The sequence below is a fragment of the Muntiacus reevesi genome, chromosome 11 (genome assembly GCF_963930625.1).
Source record: "Muntiacus reevesi chromosome 11, mMunRee1.1, whole genome shotgun sequence".
NCBI classification, from domain to species: Eukaryota; Metazoa; Chordata; class Mammalia; order Artiodactyla; family Cervidae; genus Muntiacus; species Muntiacus reevesi.
In genome coordinates, this window is record NC_089259.1 from 80,366,475 (window position 1) to 80,392,053 (window position 25,579).

General features: G+C 44.8%; 1 protein-coding gene across 1 annotated transcript in view; it reads left to right on the plus strand.

Moving 5' to 3' along the window:
* The window catches only part of MYO16 (myosin XVI), a 372,035-nt gene that overhangs the window by 58,163 nt on the left and 288,293 nt on the right, over positions 1-25,579 (plus strand). The window contains exons 4-5 of the mRNA XM_065901993.1: positions 5,329-5,437; positions 14,199-14,323. Of these exons, the coding sequence (XP_065758065.1) occupies positions 5,329-5,437; positions 14,199-14,323 (234 nt within the window). The remainder of the gene's footprint in view (positions 1-5,328; positions 5,438-14,198; positions 14,324-25,579) is intronic.

The following is a 25,579-nucleotide window of genomic DNA, read 5'->3' on the forward strand; positions in this document are numbered from 1 at the left end:
CGGGGCATCCCTTGGCTGCATGCTTTATTCTAGGGACCTTGGCTAAGACCAGACCGTCGAGCGGTGGGGACAGAGCCACCGCTGGTGGGATGTCTCACCCGTGTCCGGTGACGAAGGGAGGGAGGGAGAGAAGGAGGGACAGAGGGACAGAGGAAGGGAGGGAAATAAAGTCGGGGGAGCGACGCGGGGAGGGAGGGATGGAAGAGTCTCCTGCAGTTGTCACCCATCTAGAAACAGTGAAGGCAGGAAACTTAAGTGTGCATGGAGTGATTTTGTAATTGTATGTATCAGCTCTTAGAACTGCATGTCAGAAAATTTAGTTAAAAGTAACTATCCCTAAAATCATAACACTTTGCCTCAATTTGCAGTAACTAAGTTCAGTGTTTGGTTGCTTATTTTTCTTTCTTTTTTTTTTCAGTAAATAGTTTTTAGGATCTAATATGTGCCAGGCACTGTTGGGAACATAAAGAGGACTAAGACGTGATCTGTGATTAGGGAAGTTCCCGCCCCCCGGGAAGGTCTGTACGTGGGACGACACCTGGTTTTTCAGCAGCACAGACCAGTGATTAATGGGTTGAAATTTCAGTGAATGAACCCAAATAGAATATTCAGCACCGCCTTTTGGTTTCAGACTTTCTTTGAAAAAGCCTCATTAGTCCTTAAAGACAAGAAACCATTCTCCCCCAGAGCCCTGCCTTCATGGGTAGCTCAATGCTGTACTATTTATATTTGCGGTTATTGATAATATGTGACTCTTAATTATATTGGCTGTCATCAGCCACCCAGATGTCTGACATGGATAAGATTCTACCTGAAACATTTATGCATTGGGGAAAAAATGACTTGATTACCTCCTACCTGTTAGAATTGAATTAAGTAAGGGCGCCCTGTAGTTCTGCCTTAATTGATTCTTTAACCAGTCAAGCTAGGATAAATATGCAAAACCTTATTTTCCTGGTTGGAGACAAAGAGAAAAAAAAAAAAAATCATTAGCAAGTCTACTTCAGACTACTGCCTCAAGTAACTTCCTTTCAAACTCTGAATATGAAACAAAATGAGATGCACTACGAAGATAATTTGAAGTCTTTAGAACCTTAAAATGAAGTTTTCCTTAGGTAGGGGAAAATTGGAAATATCTAACGTGTTCTGTTCAAATAAGGGAGTCTCTTTATATGGTTATAGAAATATACTGTGGTTCACTCTGGATGGTCAGGGAAGCAGTACAGCTTACATGGAGGGAAAATATGAAGATGTGGAATGTTCTACCACTCTGACCTACTTTCTACTATAATTAGAGCAGTCTTTTCGAAAAGCCGTGCAGACTTGCCAAGGCATAGGAAAGCAGTATATAGCTACATGCACATTCAAACAAGGTAAGATCTCAGAATGCTGGAGGGGGTGCCATTTCCTCCTCCAGGGCATCTTCCCGACCCAGGGATCGAACCTGCATCTGTTAGGTCTCCTGCATTGGAGGCAGGTTCTTTACCACTAGCGCCACCTGGGAAACCCATCAATATATAGCTGTTTAATATATAAATGTGTGTGTGTGCTCAGTCACTTACTCGGGTCTGACTCTTTGCGGCCCCATGCACTGGAGCCCGCCAGGCTCCTCTGTCCATGGGATTTTCCAGGCAAGAATACTGGGGTGGGTTGCCATTTCCTCCTCCAGGGCATCTTCCCAACCCTGGGATTGAACCCACAGCTCTTAGGTCTCCTGCATTGGCAGGCAGATTCTTTACCCCTGTGCCACCTGGGAAGCACCTTAATATTATAAATATACAAACTATTTAATATAAAAAGCTATTCCTTTTTATGTAAACCATGGATTTGGATATTATATGAGCCATATCAACTGTATTCACATTGCCACAGAGACTTGTATTCTGGAAGAAGAATAGGGTGAAACGTTCACTTTTTGGCCTGAGTTTAGTGACAGGTTTTTGGGAGGATTCGTATGGGAAATCTTGCCTGGTAAATTTCATGGAGCTCATTAAAGAAGGTAGAGACAGGGTACCAGTTGCTGTGACTACTTGTTTATTAATAAGGATGAAAGCGCATCCGTCATTGTGTTTGTGCTGGGCGAGGGGCGGAGTTGAGCAGGTGGGCTCAGAGGGGAGTGAGGGAGAGAGCCTGTGAAGCTGAAAGATGTCTGATAGTCGTATCGGATGCACTTCATCCATTAACGTCTCTGGATGATGCTTTTTGTTGGAAAGTGGTTTCTGGAAAGAGAAAAACCAGCCAGAAGCCATGAGCTCAGGCTTTATTAAAGGGACTGTTGTGCGACTGTGTTGGACTTCCCTGTGGCTCAGATGGTAAGGAATCTGCCTTCAATGCAGGAGACTCAGGTTCAAACCCTGGATGGGGAAGATCCCCTGGAGAAGGGAAGGGCCACATACTCCAGGATTCTTGCCTGAAGAATTCCACGGACAGAGGAGCCTGGCGGGCTGCAGTCCGTGGGGTCAGGCTTCATTAAAGCAACGGTAGCATGAGGACAGCTCTCCAGGGAGTTTCTGCGGAGAGCAAGGAACATAGGATTTAGCAGGATGGTTTGGGGAAGCTCAGAGTTCACACGGGAGTTCAGACTCGGAAGGCAGGGCCGCTCTGTCGTGTTAGGACAGCCAGGCAGGTCTAGAGCAGCGGGCGTGCCTGGCTCAGCAGCCAGGGAATGGTCGAAATATCATGCTCGGTTGTTTAGATGTGTGGAGTAGTGGTATAAGCATTAGGATTAGGATAGAAAAAACTAGGGCTAGGACTCCTCCTAGTTTATTGGGAATTGATTGTAGAATTGCATATGCAAATAGGAAATGCCATTCGGACTTGGTAGGAGGGGGTGTATTAAGTGGGTTTGCTGGGGTGTAGTTATCTGGGTCTCCAAGTAAATCTGGTGCGAATAGTACTAATAATATCAGGGCAAGGACTAGAAGTAGGACACCTAGAGTATCTTTAAGAGTATAGTAAGGGTGGAAGGGAATTTTGTCTGCACCTGATGTAATTCCTGTTGGATTATTGGATCCTGTTTCATGAAGGAAAAGTAGGAGGAGTATGGCAAGAGCTGCAATAATAAATGGGAGAATAAATTGAAAGGCAAAGAATCGGGTTGGGTTGCTTTGTCTACTGAAAAGCCCCCTCAGATTCATTCGACTAGGTTTGTACCAATGTATGGAATTGCTGAGAGGAGATTGGTGGTGACTGTTGCTGCTCAGACTGATATTTGTCCTCATGGTAGGACGTATCGTATAAATGCTATGGCTTATTACTCTGAGTAGGAGAATTACTCCGATGTTTCATGTTTCCAGAAAGGTATATGACCCGTAGTATAGGCCTCGTCCCACATGTAAAAACAGGCAAATGAAAAACATTGACGCTCTGTTTGCATGTATGTATCGGATGATTCAGCCATAATTAACGTCTCGGCAGATATGAGTGATGGAGGAGAACACCGTTATTGTATCAGACGTGTAGTGTATCGCTAGGAATAGGCCTGTTAGAATTTGTAGGATTAGGCAGATTCCTAGCAGGGAGCCAAAGTTTCATCACCATGAGATATTTGATGGGGCTGGGAGGTCAATGATGAATACGTTGTTTACAATTTTTATTAATGGGTGAGATTTTCGAATGTTGATCATTAGGGTTCTTGTAGTTGAATGACAATGATGGTTTTTCATATCATTAGTCATAGTTAGATTCCATGTGAGAATAATCATAACACATTGTATTTATTTTAAGCATTATTTTTGTGATTGGTTTTGTAGGATTTTCTTCAAAACCTTCGCCTATTTGTGGGGGATTAGGGTTAATTGTGAGTGGTGGGGTTGGTTGTGTGTATTAAATTTTGGTGGGTCTTTCTTGGGTCTGATAGTATTCTTAATTTATTTAGGGGGGATGATGGTAGTTTTTGGTTATACAACGGCTATGGCTACAGAGCAGTACCCTGAGATTTGGGTTTCTAATAAGACTGTCTTAGGGGCATTTATTACTGGTTTATTAATGGAGTTTTTGATAGTTTACTATGTGTTGAAAGATGGAGAGGTGGAAATTGTGTTTAAGAATATTGGTTTAGGAGACGGAGTTATTTATGATACAGGGGATTCTGGGTTTTTTAGTGAGGAGGCGATGGGAATTGCGGCTTTGTATAGTTATCATACTTGATTGGTTATTGTAACCGGTTGATCTTTGTTGACTGGTGTCATGATTATTATGGAGATTACTTGTGGAAATTAAATAGGATTATACTAATAAGGATTGTGACTAAGAAAGAGAGGAAATATAGTTTGATCAAGCCTTTTTGGCTTGTAACCATGGTAGATATTTGAATTAGTGAGGTTGTTTTTGGTAGAATGTTTTCTAGTCAGATTAGGTCTAGGAGGGAGGATGCTGACTCTTGACTTATTGTTAGGTTTGTAGGGGGTCAGGCGGTGTATAATTGTGGGAAAGTACCCTAGTATGTTAGAGAATTTGAAGGCGTTTGACGGGTAATTAAATTTTAGGTTTTGGGTTATATTGCTAACTTCTAGTGCTAGAATAAAACCTAGGATTGTTACTATTAGAGCTATTAATTTTAGATAGTGAGGTATAGTTATTTGGGGGATTGTTGTTGAAGGAATTTGGGGGGTTTTCAGGTGGGTTGGAGGGGGGGCTTCCCAGGTGGTGCTAGTGGTAAAGAACCCACCTGCCAATGCAGGAGACGTAAGAGAAGTGGGTTCGATCCCCGGGTTGGGGAGATCCCCTGGAGGAGGAAATGGCTACCCACCCCAGTATTCTTGCCTGGAAGAATTCCACAGGCTCCAGCTCATGGGGTCGCAAAGAGTCGGACATGACTGGGCGACTTAGGGCACAGCATGGGGGGGTAGGGGTGAGGATGAGTACTTGGGGCTGGGGTCTTGATCCTGTCAAGGGTCAGCTGAACCTTTTTGGTCCATCAGAGTTGATCACAAAACGTCTAGTATAATTTGTCTTCAAAAAACAACTCCAGTTTCCTATGTGATCCTGCCAGCTGTATCTAACGTAAACTTTTCTGGGTCAGTTTCCTAAACAGGATAGAAATGCAAGTTCTGATCTGCTTTCTGTGTTAACAGTTGTTGATGTTTATTTGCTCAGTCGTGTCCGACTCTTTTCTACCCCTGGACTGTAGCCCACCGGGCTCCTCTGTCCCTGGGATTGTCTAGCAGGAACACTAGGGTGTGTTGCCATTTGCTTCTGCAGGGGATCTTCCCAACTCAGGGATGGAACCCAAGTCTCCGCACTGGCAGGCAGATTCTTTACCGCTGAGCCACCTGGGAAGCCCTTATGCTAACTGTGTACGTGTTCATTTTTCTTTTCTGCTTGCAGGCTGGAGCCAACGTCCTTCTCCAGGACGTCAATGGAAACATCCCACTGGATTATGCCATGGAAGGCACTGAATCGAGCTCCATCCTGCTGACCTACCTGGATGAGAATGGTAGGCTGATGTTGCGAGAAGCCATAGAAGAGTAGATGAAGAGATAGAATGGTAGAATTCTTAGTGCATGTATTTTAGGCGTGCTTACATGAGTTCAGACAGATGTCATTCCCCTTGACTGTGAAACGAGGTCTCGTTCTGGGCCATGTTTCATAGTCATTGTCATCAGCACCGTTTGCAAGCTGGCAGAAATCTGGGGACCAACTGGAAAGGGACCAAAAGGCCCCCAAAGTCCCTAATTAGTGGGACTGGGTTTGTAATTATAATCTCTTGTCTGCTGGGAGGGGAGGAGAAGTGAACCAGCAGAACTGAATTTTGGACTAATGAGCACGAGGTCGCGTGCAGTGTCTTCTCTTGGGAGAACACATCCAGCCTCCTAAGCATCTCATGCAGGTGAGCGAGGGCTCAAGTCAAGGGCAGTCTGCCCAGCATCTCTGCATCCATTCCTGGCGACACTTGGAAGCTCAACCCCTGTCAGAAGAAAGCCACGATCAGTCCTGGCGCCATCCTGAAAAGCTGAGGCTGGGCGCCCAGATGTATTCCCTGACAAAGGACGTTTAATTGCACAGCCCCGGTGTATAATTTCATGAGTAAGTCCAGCCTCGGCCAAGTGGGAGGCATTCGGAACCCTGAGTTCTATTTGGTCTCAAACTGAAGAAGTATGCCCTGTCTTTAGTTTTTTTTTCTTTCCGCCGTTCGGGTATAAATAACACCAAAGAAACTCCAGTCCCTTCGTGGGTGATCTTTGTCAGAGAAACGGTGTAGCGTGTCCAAGGGGCGCGCCGTGCTGAGACTGTGCGCATCTCGCCTCCCAGAAAAGCCGGCACAGCTGCCTCTTTGTTCTCTGGGCCCCGCACCTCCTCCAGATCGCGCCTCTCAAAAGGTTTATTCTGAGGATGGCTTAGAAGAATAATAATTAGTGCTTTGCAGCCATGGGTTCTTAAAAAAAAAAAAAGGTCTCATTAATTCTGAAAGCAAGGTAAGGGATGTTATCTTCACTGTAGACACTGCGAACTGAGCTGTGGGTCGCAGTGAGCTGAGCTTGGTCTGAAGGTCACCGAGTCGTGAGTCACATCCCTGGGGTGACAGGTGGTGCGGTGGAGTCGCTCTCTGGTACCTGCTCCTTCCTGCAGAAGGGACCTCGGACTTTCTCACATGTTCAGCTGTGACTTGTCGGAGTCAGAGCCCACGTCCTCCAAAGGGAACAAGCTGAAAGTTATGCACATTCCACTGTTGGGGGGTTTATTATTCGGATCTTTGTAAAACTTGGGGTGCATCTAAGTGAAGAACAGGGGTCTGTCTGGGGCTGTCTTAATTAGCTGGGCCACTTCTGTAGCATGGACTTCCCTCATAGCTCAGTTGGTAAAGAATCTGCCTGCAATGCAGGAGACCCAGGTTTGATTTCTGGGTCGGGAAGATCCGCTGGGGAAGGGACAGGCTACCCACTCCAGTATTCTTGGGCTTCCCTTGTGGCTCAGCTGGTACAGAATCCACCTGCAGTGTGGGAGACCTGGGTTTGATCCCTGGGTTGTGAAGATCCCCTGGAGAAGGGAAAGGCAACTCACTCTAGCATTCTGGCCTGGAGAATCCCATGGACTGTACAGTCTGTGGGGTCACAATGAGTTGGACACGACTGAACGACTTTCACTTTCACTTCTGTAGCATAGTTTCCTGTTCTTCTCATTGATCTGTTTTCCTAACAGCTACAGTTGTAGCTTTCTGTTTGGAAACTAGTTAAGTATCTTTATTTGTAAAATAATTAGCGTTTCTTCTACACTTTTCCAACCCCCAAGAAGATTTTGTTCCACGAGAACACTTAGGAGCGGTATTTGCAGGAGCGGTATTGCTATCCCATATAAAGAAAAATAGGTGCATTCCTGATTTTAAAAACGATTAAGGAAAAAAAAAGAAATATGGGGGAGATACTGACTGGATGGTTGGGAGAAAAATCCATCACGACGCTGGCTGTCATAATCCGTTTGTGAAATGCATGTTTGCCGGAACAAATTCGATTTAATATCTCTTACATTTTTAATTCTGTTTTCCATCTGTCACTGCCCCGGCCTCCGCCTTGCAGTCGTCTGCCCCTCCCTTGCCCCGTTCCAGTCTGGTTCCGTTTCTACCCGCGTCCCTCCTGCTTATCTAGGTCTGCTGCCGTAGTTCCAGTAAATACTGTCTAATTCGATTTATTACCTGCGCCCTCCCTCTCTGGAGCCCTTTCAGAGTGATCTGTTGTGACAGCGTGGGCTGATACTGTTAGAAATCTCTCACCTTCCACGATGGGTTTGTCCTCATTAGGAGCCCTGCGGCCTTCTCACTCGGCGGCGGCGCTGGTGGAGTCTTCCCTCCGCGTCCCCCCGTTTCAGATCGGGGTGCTTATCTCGCTGTCGCATCAGGACGCCTGTGGCAGGAGGCAGGCCGGGTCGTGAGCAAGTTGATTACGTGGAAAATCGCTGGTCACAAGTTCTAATTGTGCTGTCACCACCGACATACGCTGTACCCACGGGCACAGCAATTAACCTCGGCTCACTGCCTGAGCTTCCTGGGCTGGAAAACGAGACGGCCGAGGAGTTCTGACCGAGCATCTGATGCCTGTGACATCTCCGGTGTGCGGCAGAGCAGCTGGTGTTCGAGAGAAGCAAATTGATGATAAAATGAGCTGGCCGAGAAAGAAGCGCTGCTGGAGGAGCTCGAGGTATCCAGGACGGATGCTCACCGCGGGCAAAGCGTTGTTGTGATTCAGTCGCTAAGTTGTGTCTGCCTCTTTGCGACCCCATGGACTGAAGCTCGCCGGGCTTCCCTGTCCTCCACTATCTCCCAGAGTTTGCCCAAATTCATGTCCGTTGAGTTGATGATGCCATCCAACCATCTCATCCTCTGTCTCTGTCTTCTCTTGCCCTCAATCTTTCCCAGCATCAGGGTCTTTTCCAATGAGCCGGCCCTTCCAGAGTATTGGGAGTTTCAGCTTCAGCATCAGTCCTTCCAGTATTCAGGACTGATTTCCTTTAGGATGGACTGGTTGGATTTTCTTGCAGTCCACGGGACTGTCAAGAGTCTTCTCCAACACCACAGTTCAAAAGCATCAGTTCTTTCGGGATCAGCCTTCTTTATGGGCCACCCTTCACATCTGTACATGTCTACTGGAAAACATAGCGATGTGTTTTTTCAAGGCTCTGAAAAATAAAGCAAAACTTTTTTGCTTTGCTGTACATATATCCTCACCTATAGCCCTTTCTCCTTCCTTTCAAATGCATCCTTTTAGAAGAAGGAGCTCACATTTATCTTCTGAGTTCCTAACCTTCTCCACTGAGCCCACTGACAGTCAGCTTCTACCCCTACTGATCTGGAAACACCCTACAGTGACCGCCGCTGCCCTTGGTTCTCTGTCCAGCTGTCGCTTTTCTGTTTGGTGTTTCCTCACCTCCCCTCCCGGTGACATTCAGTGACCTTGCTCACACCCTGCTCTGAAGTCTCCCCTCTACGAATGTCCCATTGTTTTTCTCCATTTTCTTAGTTTCCTTTGGATGCACTGCTTATGCACCCAGAAGCCAAAATGTTGGTTGTTCCCAAGGCTGTGTCTTTGAGCATCTTCTCTCCAGGCTGTCTCAGGCTCATCTCCCCCTTTCCTCGAGTGTTTAGCACTTCCTGACCCCAGGGAGATTCCTGAAGCTTAGAAATCTTTCCAGACCTTGTATGTGCAGTTTTGTTATCTATTTTGCGTCTTTGACTTGGATGTCAGATAAGTTGAAATAATCTGTCCAACATGGACCTTCTTGTTGTCGTTTCATACTCCCTCTGGACTGTTTACCTTTGCACCCAGGAATCTGAGTGCTTGAACATCACTTTTCTTCTCCTACATCCCTCCCATTGAATCGTCACCAAATCTTACAGATCCTTTTTCTGATCTTTCTAATATGTCCGCGTATGTCACCGGCCATGCTATCACTGCCTGGATTAAAACCCCGGTCTTTCTGTATATTTTGGCACAGTCTTAGACACCAGTCTCCTTGCCTCCAGTCTTAGCCCTCCCTCTGCATTTTTCTCAGGACTTCCAGATTCGCCAGTCCCCAGATGACCTTGCGTATTCCTCCTGCCTAGCAAAGTTCATTCGGAATGCTGTTCCTGCACCAGCCCCTTCAGAATCACCCGTTTGGAGGGTGACCGTGATCCAGCTTGCCGAGGACAGTCCTGCAGCATGCTTGTGGTCAGAGTTGGAGGAAAGGATTTGGTAGAGGTTTGAGACACCTGTCCGGCATCCCTGGTTTATTTTTTTTTACTTCAACTCCTTTATTTGCCTGCTTAACTCTTTTTCTTTGAAGTCTTGGATCTCTTAGAAAGCTTACCATGAAGACAAAAGCTGAAATTAGATGCAGTTCTCGGAGCTTAAGGATTCCCACGCTGTAGTCATGGGATGGGTCACGTCATAGCCTAATGATGAAATTACCTCTGAAAGCAACTGAGAACATCCCCAGTACAGGACTGATGATGGAGAAGAGGAAAAGCTGAATTGTTGCAAAACAGTATTACCTTAATAGGGACAGTTAAGGAAAGTTAAGATAAAGTTCAGCTTAACCTGAGGTGTTAATGTCTTTTCCATTCCACACAAGCACTTATTGATATAATCAAATGTAATCAGGCAATAATAATTTGTATCACAGGTAATAACTTGTGCATCGCAGGTAAATGACTTGTTTCTTATATTCTTCATTAAACAAAAATATTAATAAACTCCAATCAAAATAATAAATCTAAGCAGATTGTTAGATTAATACACTTCAGTCGTGTCCAACTCTTTCAACCCCATGGACTGTATAGTCCATGGAATTCTCCAGACTAGAATACTGGAGTGGGTAGGCATTCCCTTCTCCAGGGGATCTTCCCAACTCAGGGATCAAACCCAGGTCTCCCACATTGCAGGCAGATTCTTAACCAGCTGAGCCACAAGGAAAGCCCGCCAGAATCTTGTGTCCATGGGATTTTCCAGGCAAGAATACTGGAGTGAGTTGCCAGAGGATCTTCTAGACCCATGGGCTGAACCTGCATCTCCTGCTTTGGCAGCTGGGTTCTTTAGCACTAGCGCCAGCTGGGAAGCCAATCTAAGCAGGCCAGGTATTAATTTTTTCAAAAAATTGTATGAAAATAAAAAAACGAGGTTTGGCCAGTTCAGTTCAGTCGCTCAGTCATGTCTGACTCTTTGCGACCCCATGGACTGCAGCACACCAGGCTTCCCTGTCCATCACCAGCTCCTGAAGCTTGCTCAAACTCGTGTCCATCAAGTTGGTGATGCCAACCAACCATCTCATCCTCTGTCGTCCCCTTCTCCTCCCGCCTTCAATCTTTCCCAGCATCAGGGTCTTTTCCAATGAGTCACTTCTTCACATCAGGTGGCCAAAGTATTGGTGATTCAGCTTCAGATTGGCCAGTTACCCACCACAAAATAATAGGTTTCTTATGGGCTGTAGTCATCATGGTTGGTTTTTTTCCCAGGGGCATCTTAAGAAATTTGTTTGACCAAGAAATGAGGGAATTTCCATTCTATTGTTTTACCAAAAATACATCTGTGCTTTTTTCCCTGAACACATTACAAAAATCTAAAAGTTACATCCTACTTGGTATCATATTTGATTCAAAATCAAGTTTTAAAATAAAGGGATACACTGTTACATCCTTCCAGTCATATTTTACAACAGTGATCAGAAATAGATTGTTTCCCATAACATGTAATGTGAATAAGTCAGAAATGAGTGACAGCTAATTTCTTTTTTAATATGTGTCTTTCATCTGAGCCCTATTCTTTTTTTTATCACTCAACATTAATTGCATGTTTAAATAATTCTCTAGAAGATGCATACCGTTTCAGTAAGCATGCAACATTTAAAAGTTAGCATAGCCATAGAGTACTATAACCATCAGGCTTTTCTGCTACTTCAGCATCGAAAATTGAACACTGACATCTGAGAGATCCGTTCAGTTCAGTTCAGTTGCTCAGTCGTGTCCGACTGTTTGCAACCCCATGAATTGCAGCACTCCAGGCCTCCCTGTCCATCACAAACTCCCGAAGTTTACTCAATCTCATGCCCATCGAGTTGGTGATGCCATCCAACCATCTCATCCTCTGTCGTCCCCTTCTCCTCCTGCCCCCAATCCCTCCCAGCATCAGGGTCTTTTCCAACGAGTCAACTCTTTGCATGAGGTGGCGAAAGTACTGGAGTTTCAGCTTCAGCATCAGTCCTTCCAATGAACACCCAGGACTGATCTCCTTTAGGATGGACTGGTTGGATCTCCTTGCAGTGTTTTCCAAATGTAACTTCCATGTCAAGTTCCGTAATCCTTGAAGGAAGAGGACACTGACAGTGTTAGTTGGTCCTTAACAAACCGCCAATGTGCCCATTGGGGGAATCTGTTAGTTCTTCCAAGATGGCTTCTGATGACCAGGAAGCTGAGATATGGCTGGTGGCGTTTCTCATTCCTGTTTCTGCTGAACTGGACTTACCTTGAACAGAGTGTTTGACATGAGCTACACTTCTCAAGTATTGCATTTGGCTTCATTTTGTTTGATTTCTCCCTGCCTCCTCCTTATTGTGAAGGAAAACATCCCTGAATGCGTGGCACGTGATCCTTGAATCAGAAGGCTGACTAATACTAAAACGACGGGTCCCTTTCATCGAGTGCTTCCTGCAAGCTGTGTTTTCTATGCTGTGTGTGTTTTGACTCATTCTCATGACAACTAGTGGAATAAACTGTCAGCCCCTTTTGCAGATGAGGAAACTGAGGCAGCGGATAAGTTACCCGACCCCATCAGTACAAATAATAAGTGTAAGACCCAGCACTGGCGCTCCAGAGCCTCTCTGCTCTGCAGTTCGTCCATACTCAGAGAAGGAGGGCTGCGGTGAGCCTGGCATGGTGTGCTCGTGGGGACCTGCCCCCCGATGGGCACTGCGCCAGTCTGCCAGGCAGCCAGGTCTTACAAGTGTTACCACCAGCTTTGTTTCTCTGGGATGTGTGTTATTATCTGTGGTGGAGGATATGGAAGACGAGGCTAATTCACTTTCCCAGAGTCCCACCCTGGGGACGTCAGCTATGGTCCAGGGGAGCCAGGGGGACCACACTATTGTTTTTGGTTGAGCCCACTGCTGTCTCTCCATTTTTGCATCAAGCGTTCAGTCAGATGAGAGAGAAAAATTCTCAGCAGTGTGGCTGGTTCACAGCAAACACTTGCTCAGATACAGATGTCATCTCCTCTCACTGGCATCATCTTCACTATCATCAACATCACTAATATCACTATTTCTATTATTATTACTTTCATTTGGAATGAGGTGGTTATTTCCCCTCAGGAAACACCAAGTATGTCCAGGAACCAGTGCTAGGAACAGGGAATGCAGAAATGCAGAGATACATGGTACCATGGAGATTACACCACCATGAAAGCTCAGGTTGAAATGAATACTGGACACGGGTATGAACAGGCCTCCCTGGTAGCTCAGCTGGTAAAGAATCCTTCTGCAGTGCAGGAGACTTCAGTTTGATTCGTGGGTCAAGAAGTTCCCCTGGAGAAGGGATAGGCTACCCACTCCAGTATTCTGGGGCTTCCCTGGTGGATCAGATGGGAAAGAATCTGTCTGCCATGCAAGAGACCTGGGTTTGAACCCTGGGCTGGGAAGATCCCCTGGAGGAGGGCATGGCAACCCACTCCAGTATTTTTTCCTAGAGAATCCCATGGACAGAGGAGCCTGGTGGGCTGCAGTCCATGGGGTCTCAAAGAGTCAGACACAGCTGAGTGACGAAGCACAGCACAGAGGTATGAACAGGTGAGCTGACCTGAGTCTTCCCTGCATAAATCACCCACCTCAGTGAAGCCCGGTTCTCAGTTCTCCACTCAGTCTATTTATCCTTATTAACATTAGTAGTCATGAAATGATCAATTGGAGCATCCTTTAAAATATTCTAAAGACATTTTAGATATACAGGAAATTTGCAAAAATAGTACAGAGAGATCCCGGGTACCCTTCACCCAGCTTCTCACATTCAAAGTGTACACAGACGGGCTTCCCAGGTGGTGCGAGTGGTAAAGAACCCACCTCCCAAGGCAGGAGACGTAAGAGGCACAGATTCAGTCCCTGGGTTGGGAAGATCCCCTGGAGGAGGGCATGGCAACCCCCTCCAGTATTCTTGCCTGGAGAATCCCAGGGACAGAGGAGCCTGGCAGGTCCATGGAGTCGAGAAGAGTCAGACATGACTGAAGCGACTTAGGATGTGGGAATGAATGGTGCATTTATCCAAACACTGGTACAGTACTGTTTTCTATAATACAGCCTTTATCCAAAATTTTCCACTCTTCCCACTAAATCCTTTTTTTATTCCATTCCTTTTAAAAGCAGTTATTTTAAAGAGAAAATCATAGGGAATAGAAAGCATGTCTTTAAACTCATTTCGATTCAGTCCAAGGACTTTACAATACTTTGGGCAGTCTGTGCTGATGATTTATACGAAAACAGAAATCCACAGAGAGATCCCCACGGCTAAGGCATTCTATCATATTTTGGGATATAAAAGGAAAATTATTCAAGACTATCCTCTGACTGGAAGTAAGACTGCATGCCAAGAGAAACAGTTATAGCTGCTTTGAATGAGAATTCAAAGCAGAAGAGGGGCTTCAAAGAGGAACATTGAAACATACAAGATAAGGTGGGATTTTTACCCCCAGCAGCTGAGAAACAGCTCTACATTGTGTCTGAAAGGCTCTTCCCCCCTCCTCCAGGAGTGGATCTCACCTCACTGCGGCAGATGAAGCTTCGGAGACCAGTGAGCATGTTAACAGACGTCAAACACTTCCTGTCCTGTGGAGGAAACGTTAATGAGAAAAACGATGATGGCGTAACACTGGTGAGTCACAACGCTTCACTAGGAGACACTGCTGAAGTTTCGAATGTGCATTGATTTGAAAAACATAGAATTGGTTATCATTAACTCCTAAATACGGTTTTTTATTTTTCTGATTATATCAGTAATACATATGTATTGCAGAAATTTTGCAAAACAAAATGCTAAAAGGAAAGTGTAAATAACTTATACTGTCACCCAACATTTATCTGTTGATATATTCTCTTTAAGCCTTATGCATGTTTTTCCTACAAATTTAGAGTAATTTTTATATTATTTTTGTCAGTGTGATTTTTGAGCTGGAACTTACAGGAGACTGTTTTCGTTTTAAGCAAAAGAACCTATGTTATTCTGATGAATGAATTTCTAAATTCAAACAAACACATGCCATTGCTTTTTAATGCTTTCAGGCACAGTTGCATTAAATTGAACACATAACAATTAAATGTGGACTCATTTGGATGTAAGCACAATGTCTTATCATCACAGGAAGAACATTTGGTCCTATTGACCCATAAAAATTACTTGGATCGGGCATGCTGGGGTTAGAATTAATTATTATGGAGATGAATGTGTTGTCTCAAGAAGGTAAGCTGCAGAAGCAAAAGGGATTAGAAAGCTCTGAAGCAAGGGGTGCAAGAAGCAGTTGCAGCCAATTTTAGAAAATGATTCCGTTTCTACCATGGGAAAATATGGTGTGCGGTTGAACACAGTAGGTGAAGAAAGCGGTGTAACTGAATGAATAATAACTGTGTGAGACCTGATACCTTCGTAGATTTATTAAATGCAAATTAAGTGCTTTAAGACTTCTCAATAGAGTTAGCTTCCTGGACATCGATGTCAATCTTTGGAATATAAATTTCAGAAGACTACCGAAAATGGAACTCTAAGTGATAAGAAAACAAAGCACTTTTAGAGTTTATTGAAAAATAACACATTCAAATGGAAAAAATATTCCAAATAGTTTATCAAGGAAATATTTACTGACTGCGTCCTGTGTACAAAATCATAGTGAACAAAACCACAAAAGTCCTTTTGTCTTTGTCGGGGGCTCACATTTCGTTGGGGAAGGCATACACTATGCAGTGTAAGTGGGCTAAGGATATAGTGCATTAATAGTACTAAATGCAAGTGAGAAATAACATGGTATTATAGAGACATGGTAGGTATACATCTGGCATTTCTGGGTGGGTAGACAGATGAGATCTCACTGACATGACGAGCTCTGAGTGATGAGCTGAGGGAAGTCTGCCCACACTGCAGGTGTGAAGGAGGGGTATTGCAGGCTGAGCAGTGGGTGTGCAAAGGTCCTGAGGCAGGGCCGGGGGTGCTGTGAGTAAGGAACCACTAGGAGGCCGGCGTGGCTGGGCAGAGAAAGCAAGAGGAGGCGGGCATCGGGACCGGACCACCCCGGGCTCGTGTGAGGGCCGTGGCAGTTACTCTGCGTGAAGCAGGAGCGTGCTGGCGAATCCTGACGAGACGATGTTGCTTCAGTTCCGGTAGGATCTTCACTCCCACTGCTGCAGTGAGGATGCACTCAACGGGCAGGAGTGGAGCTGAGAGTTCAGTGAGGACGCTCTCGTCCAGCAGGTGATGATGCGACTCAAACCACAGGCGCTGCAGTGGTGAGAAGTGGCTCATTTCTGAAGTCCACGTTAAAACAAGATCCACTGGGATTTCCTGATGGAAATTCAGTGAGAGAGGAAGAAAAGACTTTAGTGTGACTCTGAATGTTTCTAGTTTGAAAAGCTGGAACAATGGAGTTGACGCCAAATGAGACGAGGAGAACGGGCGGAGGGCAAAGGAAGTGAGGGTGGATTCTGGAAACATGTAGAGGTGCCTCTTAGTCATTGTCATGGAGGTGCTGTTTGTGGCTGGTTGTTGAGTCTGATTCATAAAGGGTTTCCTAAAGGAGATCAACCCGGAATATTCATTGGAAGGTCTGATGCTGAAGCTGAAGCCCCAGTACTCTGGCCACCTGATGCGGAGAGCTGACTCATTGGAAAAGACCCTGATTCTGGGAAAGATTGAAGGCGGGAGGAGAAGAAGGAGGCGACAGAGGATGAGATGGTTGGATGGCATCACGGACTCAACGGACATGAGTTTAAGCAAACCCTGGGAGGTGGCGAAGGACAGGGGAGCCTGGTGTGCTGCCGTCCATGAGGTCGCAGAGTCGGACACGAGTTAGCACCTAGACAGTAACAACTAGGGTCTGGAATTTGGGTGCTGTTCAGACTGGAGAAGCCATGTTGGGATCTTTAGCATGTTTGTGCAGTTGAGGTCGTTGATGCTGGGCTGGGAAGATTTCCTGGAGGAGGGCGTGGCAACACACTCCCGTGTTTTTTCCTGGAGAATCCCCCTGGACAGAGGAGCCTGGCGGGCTACAGTCCACGGGGTCGCTAATCTGATAGGAAGGAAAGAGGCCTAGGGACTGGATCGTGGCGCATAGAAAGAGGAAGATCCTGGAATGAGTGGGGAGTGGAAATTCCCAAGGTGGGAGGCAAACCAAGAGAGTGAGGTGTCCTGGGAGCCCAGTAAGGAAAGCGGGAGGAGGAGGAGGAATGATTCACCGTCAGATAAATACCGCTGAGAAGCCGAGTGGACGGACACAGAGGCTCGACTGCCAGATTTAGTAACTTGGAGTCCTTGATTTTCTCATCAAAGCAGCTTCGGTGGAGCAGTGGGATCAAAATCAGACTGGAGCGGGCTATTTAGTGAATTGTCTATTTCTACTGTATATCTCAGGGGGGAAAAGAAGGTACAGTCTGTTCATAGGACATATATTAAGTTAACCTTAAAAATGCATTCCAGGATACAGTAGGTGCAGACAGATACTTACACAGAATGCCTACTATAGTCCAACTCATTTTGTCAAAAAGTGCACTGGTGGATGCCAGCGCCCGAGGTGGGGGTAGGGAGGGGGGAATGGGGAGTTAGTGATTAATGGGGGCGGAGTTTCAATTTAGGAAGCTGAAAAATTCAGGAGATGGATGATGGTGACAGTTGCACAACAACGCAATGTACTCAATGCCACTGAACCGCACAGTTAAATATGGTTAAAGTAGTATGTTTTATATTACTTTTACCACAATAAAAACATTAAAAATAAGATAATTAATGGTTGATTTAACACTTGAGCTACATTAATTAAGACATCCAACTCATAGTAAAAACCCAATGGATTCTGTGTTTCTTTGTTTGGCAGAAGATATTACAACCTCCATGTTTTTTTTTTTTTGAAATCACAGCTAAATAAAAATAGCCCACATGTTCAAATCCCTGCTAAATTAAAATGCTCACAAACTTCAGAAGATAAGCTATGGAGAGAATCAATACATGGCAGTAAATTGCTATCATTTCCAACCATCTTCAATTTTGACATTCCTTGTGACTTTTCTTTTTTATTGAACAGAGAACACAAACGTGGCATGTAATTATTCTGTAATAACTGAATCTAGTTTTATTATTGACGCTGTGATCATCTTTGAACTTTGTGCAGAGAAGGTGACAATGAGCAGGAGGCAGCCCTTCCCTGAGGACCACAGCGTTGAGCAAGCGGCAGCCTCTCTGATTCCTGTGTCTGAGTTGGTTGGTCAATTATGTTAATAGTTGGAGTTGTCTTTCTGTAAAGGGTGTGTGTATAGCGTGTGCTTGCCTATTGTTGCTGATAATGATAAAAAGAAAGTCTTATCCACATATGGCTTCTGTATCCTGAGATGGAATTTCAGTTGTGATTCAAAATGAGGCATTATACCCCCTGCTATTACACTGCAAAACAGATGAAACTGTCAGCGAAAAACTCAGTGAAGATCTACTCCTAGTAAGATGGTTTTTATGCTGCTGCTTTTTCTTTCTTTTTAGAATATGCAGTATAATAACCAAATGTAGGGTAAATCTTTTTGACATTTTTTATTTTATTTTTACTGGAACATAGTTGATTTACAAGGTTGTATTAGTTAAAGATGTAAAGCAAAGTGATTCAGTTGTAGATGTATACACACACACACAGGTATATATATATATATATATTCTTTTCTGGATTTTTTTCAACTGTATGTTATTACAAGATACTGAGTATAGTTCTCCATGCTATAGGGAAGAACTTTGTTGTTTATTTACCTTATATATATGTGTGTGTATATATATATAGTATATTTATATATTATATATATAAATACATACATAAGTATATATGTGTATACATAAAGTATTATATATACTTATTGTACATATAAATTATATACAATAAGTATATATGTAATAGTTTTATAATAATAGGCTTCCCAGGTGGCCCTAGTAGTAAAGAACACACCTGCCCATGCAGAGACGCGGCTTTAATCCCTGTGTGGGGAAGATCCCCTGGAGATGGGCATGGCAACCCACTCCAGCATTCTTGCCTGGAGAATCCCATGGACAGAGGAGCCTGGCGGGCTACAGTCCAGGGCGTCACAGAGAGTTGGAAACAACTGATGGGACTTAGCATGTTTGCATATAATAGTTTATATATATTTATAAATAATACTTATATATATATAATATATATTTTATAACCTATAAGGGAAAAAGATCTAAAAATGCATATATATATATATCTATACATATAAATGACAGAATCACTTCACCGTACACTTGAAACTAACATGACATTGTAAATCAACCATATTTCAACTTTCAAAGAAAGTTGCATGTTTGGCTTTTGCTTTGATGTTACCTAGGATTAGAGTTGCCCACTGTCCCAGTCCTCACTGGTAGGCCCTGCTCTGGGTAGCTTTGCTACTAAATGAACCAAAGTCATTTCCTTTTAGTCTTTCCCTGGTGAGTAGCTCAGGAGATGACTGAGAGTTGACCTACGTTCTAAATGGCAGAGCAGGACTTTTGCTGCGTGGAAAGCAAATCTACTCATAAAGGGTTTGATCCTAGGAACTTTGCGTCATCAGTATCAGGCACTAACTGCTGAGTGAACCTTTTATTCCTGCAGGCTTATACCCCAAGCGAAAATCTGAAAGCCACTTGCTAGTGCTCAAGGCGCAACAATCTGCCAATCACTGACTGATGATTCAGATAATGGGGAATAAATGTAGAAGCATGTGAAAAATGAGTTCTTTAGGTGAATATGTATGTAAATTCATATTTCTATAAAATATCTGTAGATGCATCCTATTTGATAGAATGTTAATGAGATGAAGTTTGTATGTAACAAAGTGTGGCAAGATTAATGTGAAACTTAACTTCTGAATGTTAATGCTTTAAGTTAGATTAAATATATTTGTTATTCTAATGTAGTTGAAAGTACATACAAAACATAAAAATATAAATGTCACTGTAGATTGAAGACCATAATTAAGGCCAAAAACAAAATTTTTGCTGAATTTTATCAAAATTTATATTTAATAAACCCTTTTGACTTTACTGTAATTTTGTCTTTGTAATAAAAATAGAAAGGAATTGTGCTACAAAATTCAATGCTTTAAAACCTAGAAGACATTGTTCTTACCACTTTTAGTTTTTATTTTTCCTTTCCTTATAGATCTTACTTATTATTAATTATTATAGTTATTATAATTAATTATTATGATCACAAAATCAACCATGTAGTTAGTTAATAACCTAGTTTAAGTTGAGTGTGATGATAAAGTTAAGTGAAGTGTTAGTTGCTCAGTCGTGCGGGACTCTTTTCAACCCCATGGGGTGCAGCCCGCCAGGCTCCTCTGTCCATGGGATTTTCCAGGCAAGGATACTGGAGCGGGTTGCCATTTCCTTCTCCAGGGGATCTTCCCGACCCAATGATCGGAGAACCTGGGTCTTCTGAACTGCAGGCAGATTCTTTACCGACTGAGCTATCAGGGATGCATGAGTGTGATGACAACTTAAATCCGGTTACCTTAGACGCAGAATTCCCCTATAAGAAAACTTTGAAAACTTCCTCCATACCATGATCCTATCGTGGTAGTTCAGTTTGCAGTAAGAAAGGAAACCAGGAAGACAGGATGGGGGCCGGGTGGGTGGACTGGAGTGCAGCTCCCCTCAAGGATGCGCCAGGAACACACCCTCGGATGCGGAGGATCTCACAGGGCACCAGCTGAAAGCTGGCAGGCGTCCCCTGGCACCGGAGAGGAATGTGCAGATCCTCGCAAAACCCGGGAGGGTGAAGGAGGAGACTGAACAGGACCAGACCTGCACCCGTGACAGCAGGTGGGGCTGCGGGCCGAAGCAGGGGTCCGATCCCCCGTCGGGGCGACTGTTCGGGACAGAGGGCAATCGGAGGCTCCTGGAGAGCGCAGCAGCTCATCCGCGACAGTCCGCAGACAATCTGCCCGCAGCATTACAGACCTGGACAGGGACCCGCGTCCTCTGGAATGGAGCTGGGGCCTGGGGACTGGAGAGCAATCCCAGGGCAGGATCTGCTGTTGACTGCGGGGAGGCGGCCCGAGCAGACTTGAGGGAGGAGAGCGCGGCGGGGAATGCCCTCGGAGGAAGGCCGGGCAGCCACGGAGGCCCGGCGATGCTGCTGAGTCGCGCCCGGGCGGAGCCATCACTGCAGTCTCTCTCCCCACGTGGCCGCTGCCGGCGGCTGGTCAACAGAGGACCACAGAGAGGCTGGCAGTGTGCCTGATGTGCCGAGCGACGGAGGAGGGCCCGGGCCAGGGGTGCCATCTGAGTGCCCGCCGTGCCGAGCGTAGAGAAGGGCCGGCCCCGGAGGCCGGGGGCTGGTGCGAGGCCTACCAGCGCGCAGCTCCTGCATCCGAGGCCCCTGGCGTCCCTGCACGCCTGGCGCCGCAGGGTCCCCACGATCTCAGCGGCGGCACCACCCAGGCTCGCTTCTCGCTGGGGCAGAGCTGCCAGAGGTCAGCAGCATCTCCGAGAGGGCCGATCTCCTGCGCCCCTCGGCTGCCGGCTCCCCTGTGTCCCTGGCGCTGCCGGAGTCCCCGCGGTCCAGGCGGCTGCGCCGCCTCCGCGCTCAGCCCTCACCGGGCAGACCCAGGTCCCCCAGGCAGTCTCAGGAGCAGACCCCCACGCAGACACGCGGGCAGCGGGGAGGGGAGAGCCCAGCTGAGCCCCGGGGCGGTGTGGCTGAGGAAGGGCACGGAGAGGCCTCCCACCACCAGCCGCCGAGCTGCGGATTAAACCCACACCGTCAACTCGGCAGGCTCTGTCTGTGGAATGTATAAAAAGACTGAGAGTTCCCGCGAGAGAAAACACCCTAGCTCTGGCAGCTGTAGACCTTGGAGGCAAAAACACGCGGGAACAGGGCTAGGTGAGAGCCTGGGCTGCCCGCTCTGCGGGTCTAGAGACCAGGGCAGGGTGGAGGGCATCCTGGGGAGCTGCGGTGGGCTGTGATTGACAGTCAGGGGAAGGATGCTCTGACAGCTGAGATCCAAGAAAAACACTTATTATTGTTGTATTTTGAGTCGTTCTGTGCTTGATTCTGGATTTTTTTCTTTCTCTGTGGTGGTTGTTTTATTATTAATTCTATTTAAGCTTTTGAAAAATTTTTTTAATCACACTTTTTATTTTCTTTATATACTTCATCTACTTTGGCTTTTTGTTGTTCTATGGTTTTTTTTCCTTTCAATTTTTTTTTTGTTGCTTGTTTTTCTTACTGTTCTTTTGCTGTTGTAGTTGTTCTTTAATATATGAAGTATTTTTTATAAACTTCTGTTTAACTTTGCTTTCCTGTTTTTTTTTCTTTTCTTCCTTTGCTTCATCGTGTTTGTTAGTTTGTTTTGTTTGCTTTATTCACCGGTTGGCGCTCTTATTTGGTCTTGTTTTCTGGTTTATGTTTTAGTTAGTTTTGTTTTTAATTGGCTGACATTATTTTTGGTTTTCTTTGCTCACCAGGTCACTCTCTTGTGCTTTGTTTCCTTTGAACTATTTCGGTTGTCTGTGTGTATGTGTGTGTGTGTGTGTGTGTGTGTGTGTTCCTTTGTATTTTTGTTTTTTTTCTGGCCTGATTTTACATTTACCACTTCTCTGGGATTCGTCTTCTGTGTCTCGCTTTATTTTTTGTCGTTGTGTGTTTCTTTTAATCCCTTTTAATGCCATAACAAACATTTTGTGGAGTCTCAGTTCCCTGGCCAGAGATCGGACCTGAGCCCCTGGAGTGGGAGCAGTGAGTCCAGAACACCAGCCTGGACTGGTGAGATCCTGACCCCGGGGAGTACTAGTTAGTGAGAACTCCCATGAAGGCTCCTGCTGGATCCAAGACCCAGCATTACGCAACTGCTGGCAGCATCTGGACACCTCACCCCAGCCCCATGCGAGACAAACACACAGACTCAGCAGACAGGCTTCCCACAGGCACCCCGCCACACACCGCCCCACAGCCCTGCCCATCAGAGGGAAAACTCACCTCCTCCCGCCAGAGCACAGGCATGAGTCCCTCCCAACATGACGCCTACAGAGGCCACTGGGCCACCCTCACCCACCAGGGCAGAGACCGAAAGGAAGAAGAAACACGGCCCTAAAACCTGGGAAGAGGAGACCCCAAACACAGTAAGTTAGAAAAGAAGTGAAGAGACAGAGGCATATTGGTGACATGAAGAAACAAGGTTAAGAACTCACAAGACCAAATAAATGCAAACTACCTGGAAAAGAATTCTGTGTAATGGCAGTAAAGATGATACAAACTCTGAAAAATAGGTAGGAAAAAACGCAAGAATTATTTAACACATATAATGATGACCTAGAAGAAATAAAGAATAAACAGTGACAAACAACACAATTACTGAAATTAAAGAAACTTCAGAAGAAGTCAATAGAGTAAATGAGGCGGAAAACAGATAAATGAGCTGGAAGATAGAATGGTGGAAATAACTGCTAACAAACAGAATAAAGAAAAAGAATGAAGATAATTTAGGATACTCTCAGAGACCTCTGGAGCAATACTAAACATACCAACATTCAAATTATAGGGGTCCCAGAAGAAGAAGAGAAAGAGAAAGTGTCTGAGGGATTTTTGAAGAGATTATAGTCAAAACTTCCCTAACATGGGAAAGGAAATAATAAAGTCTAAGGAGCGCAGAGAGTCCCGTACAGGATAAAACAGCAGCGTGTTGAGATACACGCTAATCAAACTAACAAAGGTCAAACACAAAGGAAAAATGTTAAAAGCAGCAGGGGAGAAGCAGCAAGTAGCATACAAGGGACACCCCATGTGATTAACAGCTCATCTTTCAGCAGAAACTCTGCAGGCCAGAAGGGAATGGCAGGATATACTTAAAGTACTGAAGGAGAAGAGCCTACAGCCAAGGTTACTCTACTTGGCAAGGATCTCATTCACAATTGATGGAGAAATAAAAGCTTTACAGACAATCAAAAGCTAAGAGAATTTAGCACCTCCAAACCAGCTTTACAACAAATGTTAAAGGGACTTCTCTAGGCAGGAAACACAACAAAAGGAAAAGACCTACAAAAATAAACCCAAAGCAATTAAGAAAATCCAACAGGAACATAGATACTCATAATCACTTTAAATGTAAATGGATTAAACACTCCATCCAAAAGACACAGACTGGCTGAATGGATATAAAAACAAAGCTCATATATATGCTGTCTACAAGAGACCCACTTCAGACATAGAGACATGTACAGGCTGAAAGTGAGAGGATGGAAAAAGATATTCCATGCAAATGGAAATCAAAACTGGAGGTGCCATTCTCATATCAAGCAAAATAAACTTTTAAAAAATGTTACAAGAGATAAGGAAGGACACTACATAATGAGTAAGGGATCAATCCAAGGGAAATGCATAACGATTTTAAATATTTATGCACCCAATGTAAGAGAACCTCAATACATAAGGCAAATGCTAATAGACATAAAAGGGGGAAATTGTTAGTAATGCCGGAGAGGGTGGGAAGAAAGGGAATTCTCTTGCACTGTTGGTTGTAATGTAAACTAATATAGCCCCTGTGGAGAACACTATGGAGATATCTTTAAAAAAAACAAAAAAACTAGGAATAAAGCTACCATATGACCCAACAATCCCACTACTGGGCATATTCTCTGAGAAAACCATACTTGAAAAAGGCAACATGTATCCCAGTGTTCATTGCAGCACTGTTTACAATAACTAGGATATGGAAGCAACCTAGATGTGCATTGGTAAATGAATGGATAAAGAAGCTGTGGTACATACATATAATGGAATATTACTCAGCATTTTTAGGGACACAGTTGACTTGGTTCTAATGAGGTGGATGAACCTAGAGCCTATTATACATAGTCAAGTGAGTCAGAAAGAGAAAAATAACATGTTAACTATATATATATATATATATATATGTATGCATGTATGCATATATTGTGTATATATATATGTAATCTAGAAAGATGGTACCGATGAACCCATTTACAGGGCAGCAATGGAGATGCTTTATTCTTTTGGGCTCCAAAATCACTGCAGATGGTGACTGCAGCCATGAAATTAAAAGACACTTGCTCCTTGATAGAAAAGCTATGACCAACCTAGACAGCATATTAAAAATCAGAGACATTACTTTGCCAACAAAGGTCCATTTAGTCAAATGTATGGTTTTTCTAGTAGTCATGTATGAATGTGAGAGTTGGACCATAAAGAAAGCTGAGCACAGAAGAATTGATGCTTTTGAACTGTAGTGTTGGAGAAGACTCTTGAGAGTCCCTTGGACTGCAAGGAGATCAAACCAGTCCACCCTAAAGGAAATCAGTCCTGAACATTCATTGGAAGGACTGATGCTGAAGCTGAAGCTCCATTACTTTGGCCACCTGATGCGAAGAACGGACTCATTGGAAAAGACCCTGATGCTGGAAAGACAGGAGGAGAAGGGAATGACAGAGGACGAGATGGTTGGATGGCATCACTGACTCAGTGGACATGAGTTTGAACTGGCTCCAGGACTTGGTGACGGACAAGTGAGCCTGGCGTGCTGCAGTCCTTGGGGTCATTAAAAGCTGGACATGAGTGAGCGACTGAACTGAACTGAACTGAATGCAGATGCGGACATAGAGAACAGCTTGTGTACACAGTGGGAAGGAGAGGGTGGAAGAAATGTGAGAGCAGCATGGAGTCACATGCATTACCACGTGTAAAACAGGTAGCCAGTGGGAGTTTGCTGTGTTTCTCAGGGAGTTCATAGCAGTGCTGTGACACACTAGGGGTGATTTGGGGTGGGAAGCGGGAGGGAGGCTGGAGAAGGAGGGGACATATATATACCTATGGCTGATCCATGCTGTTGTGTGGCAGAAACCATCACAACATTGTAAAGTAATTACCCTTCA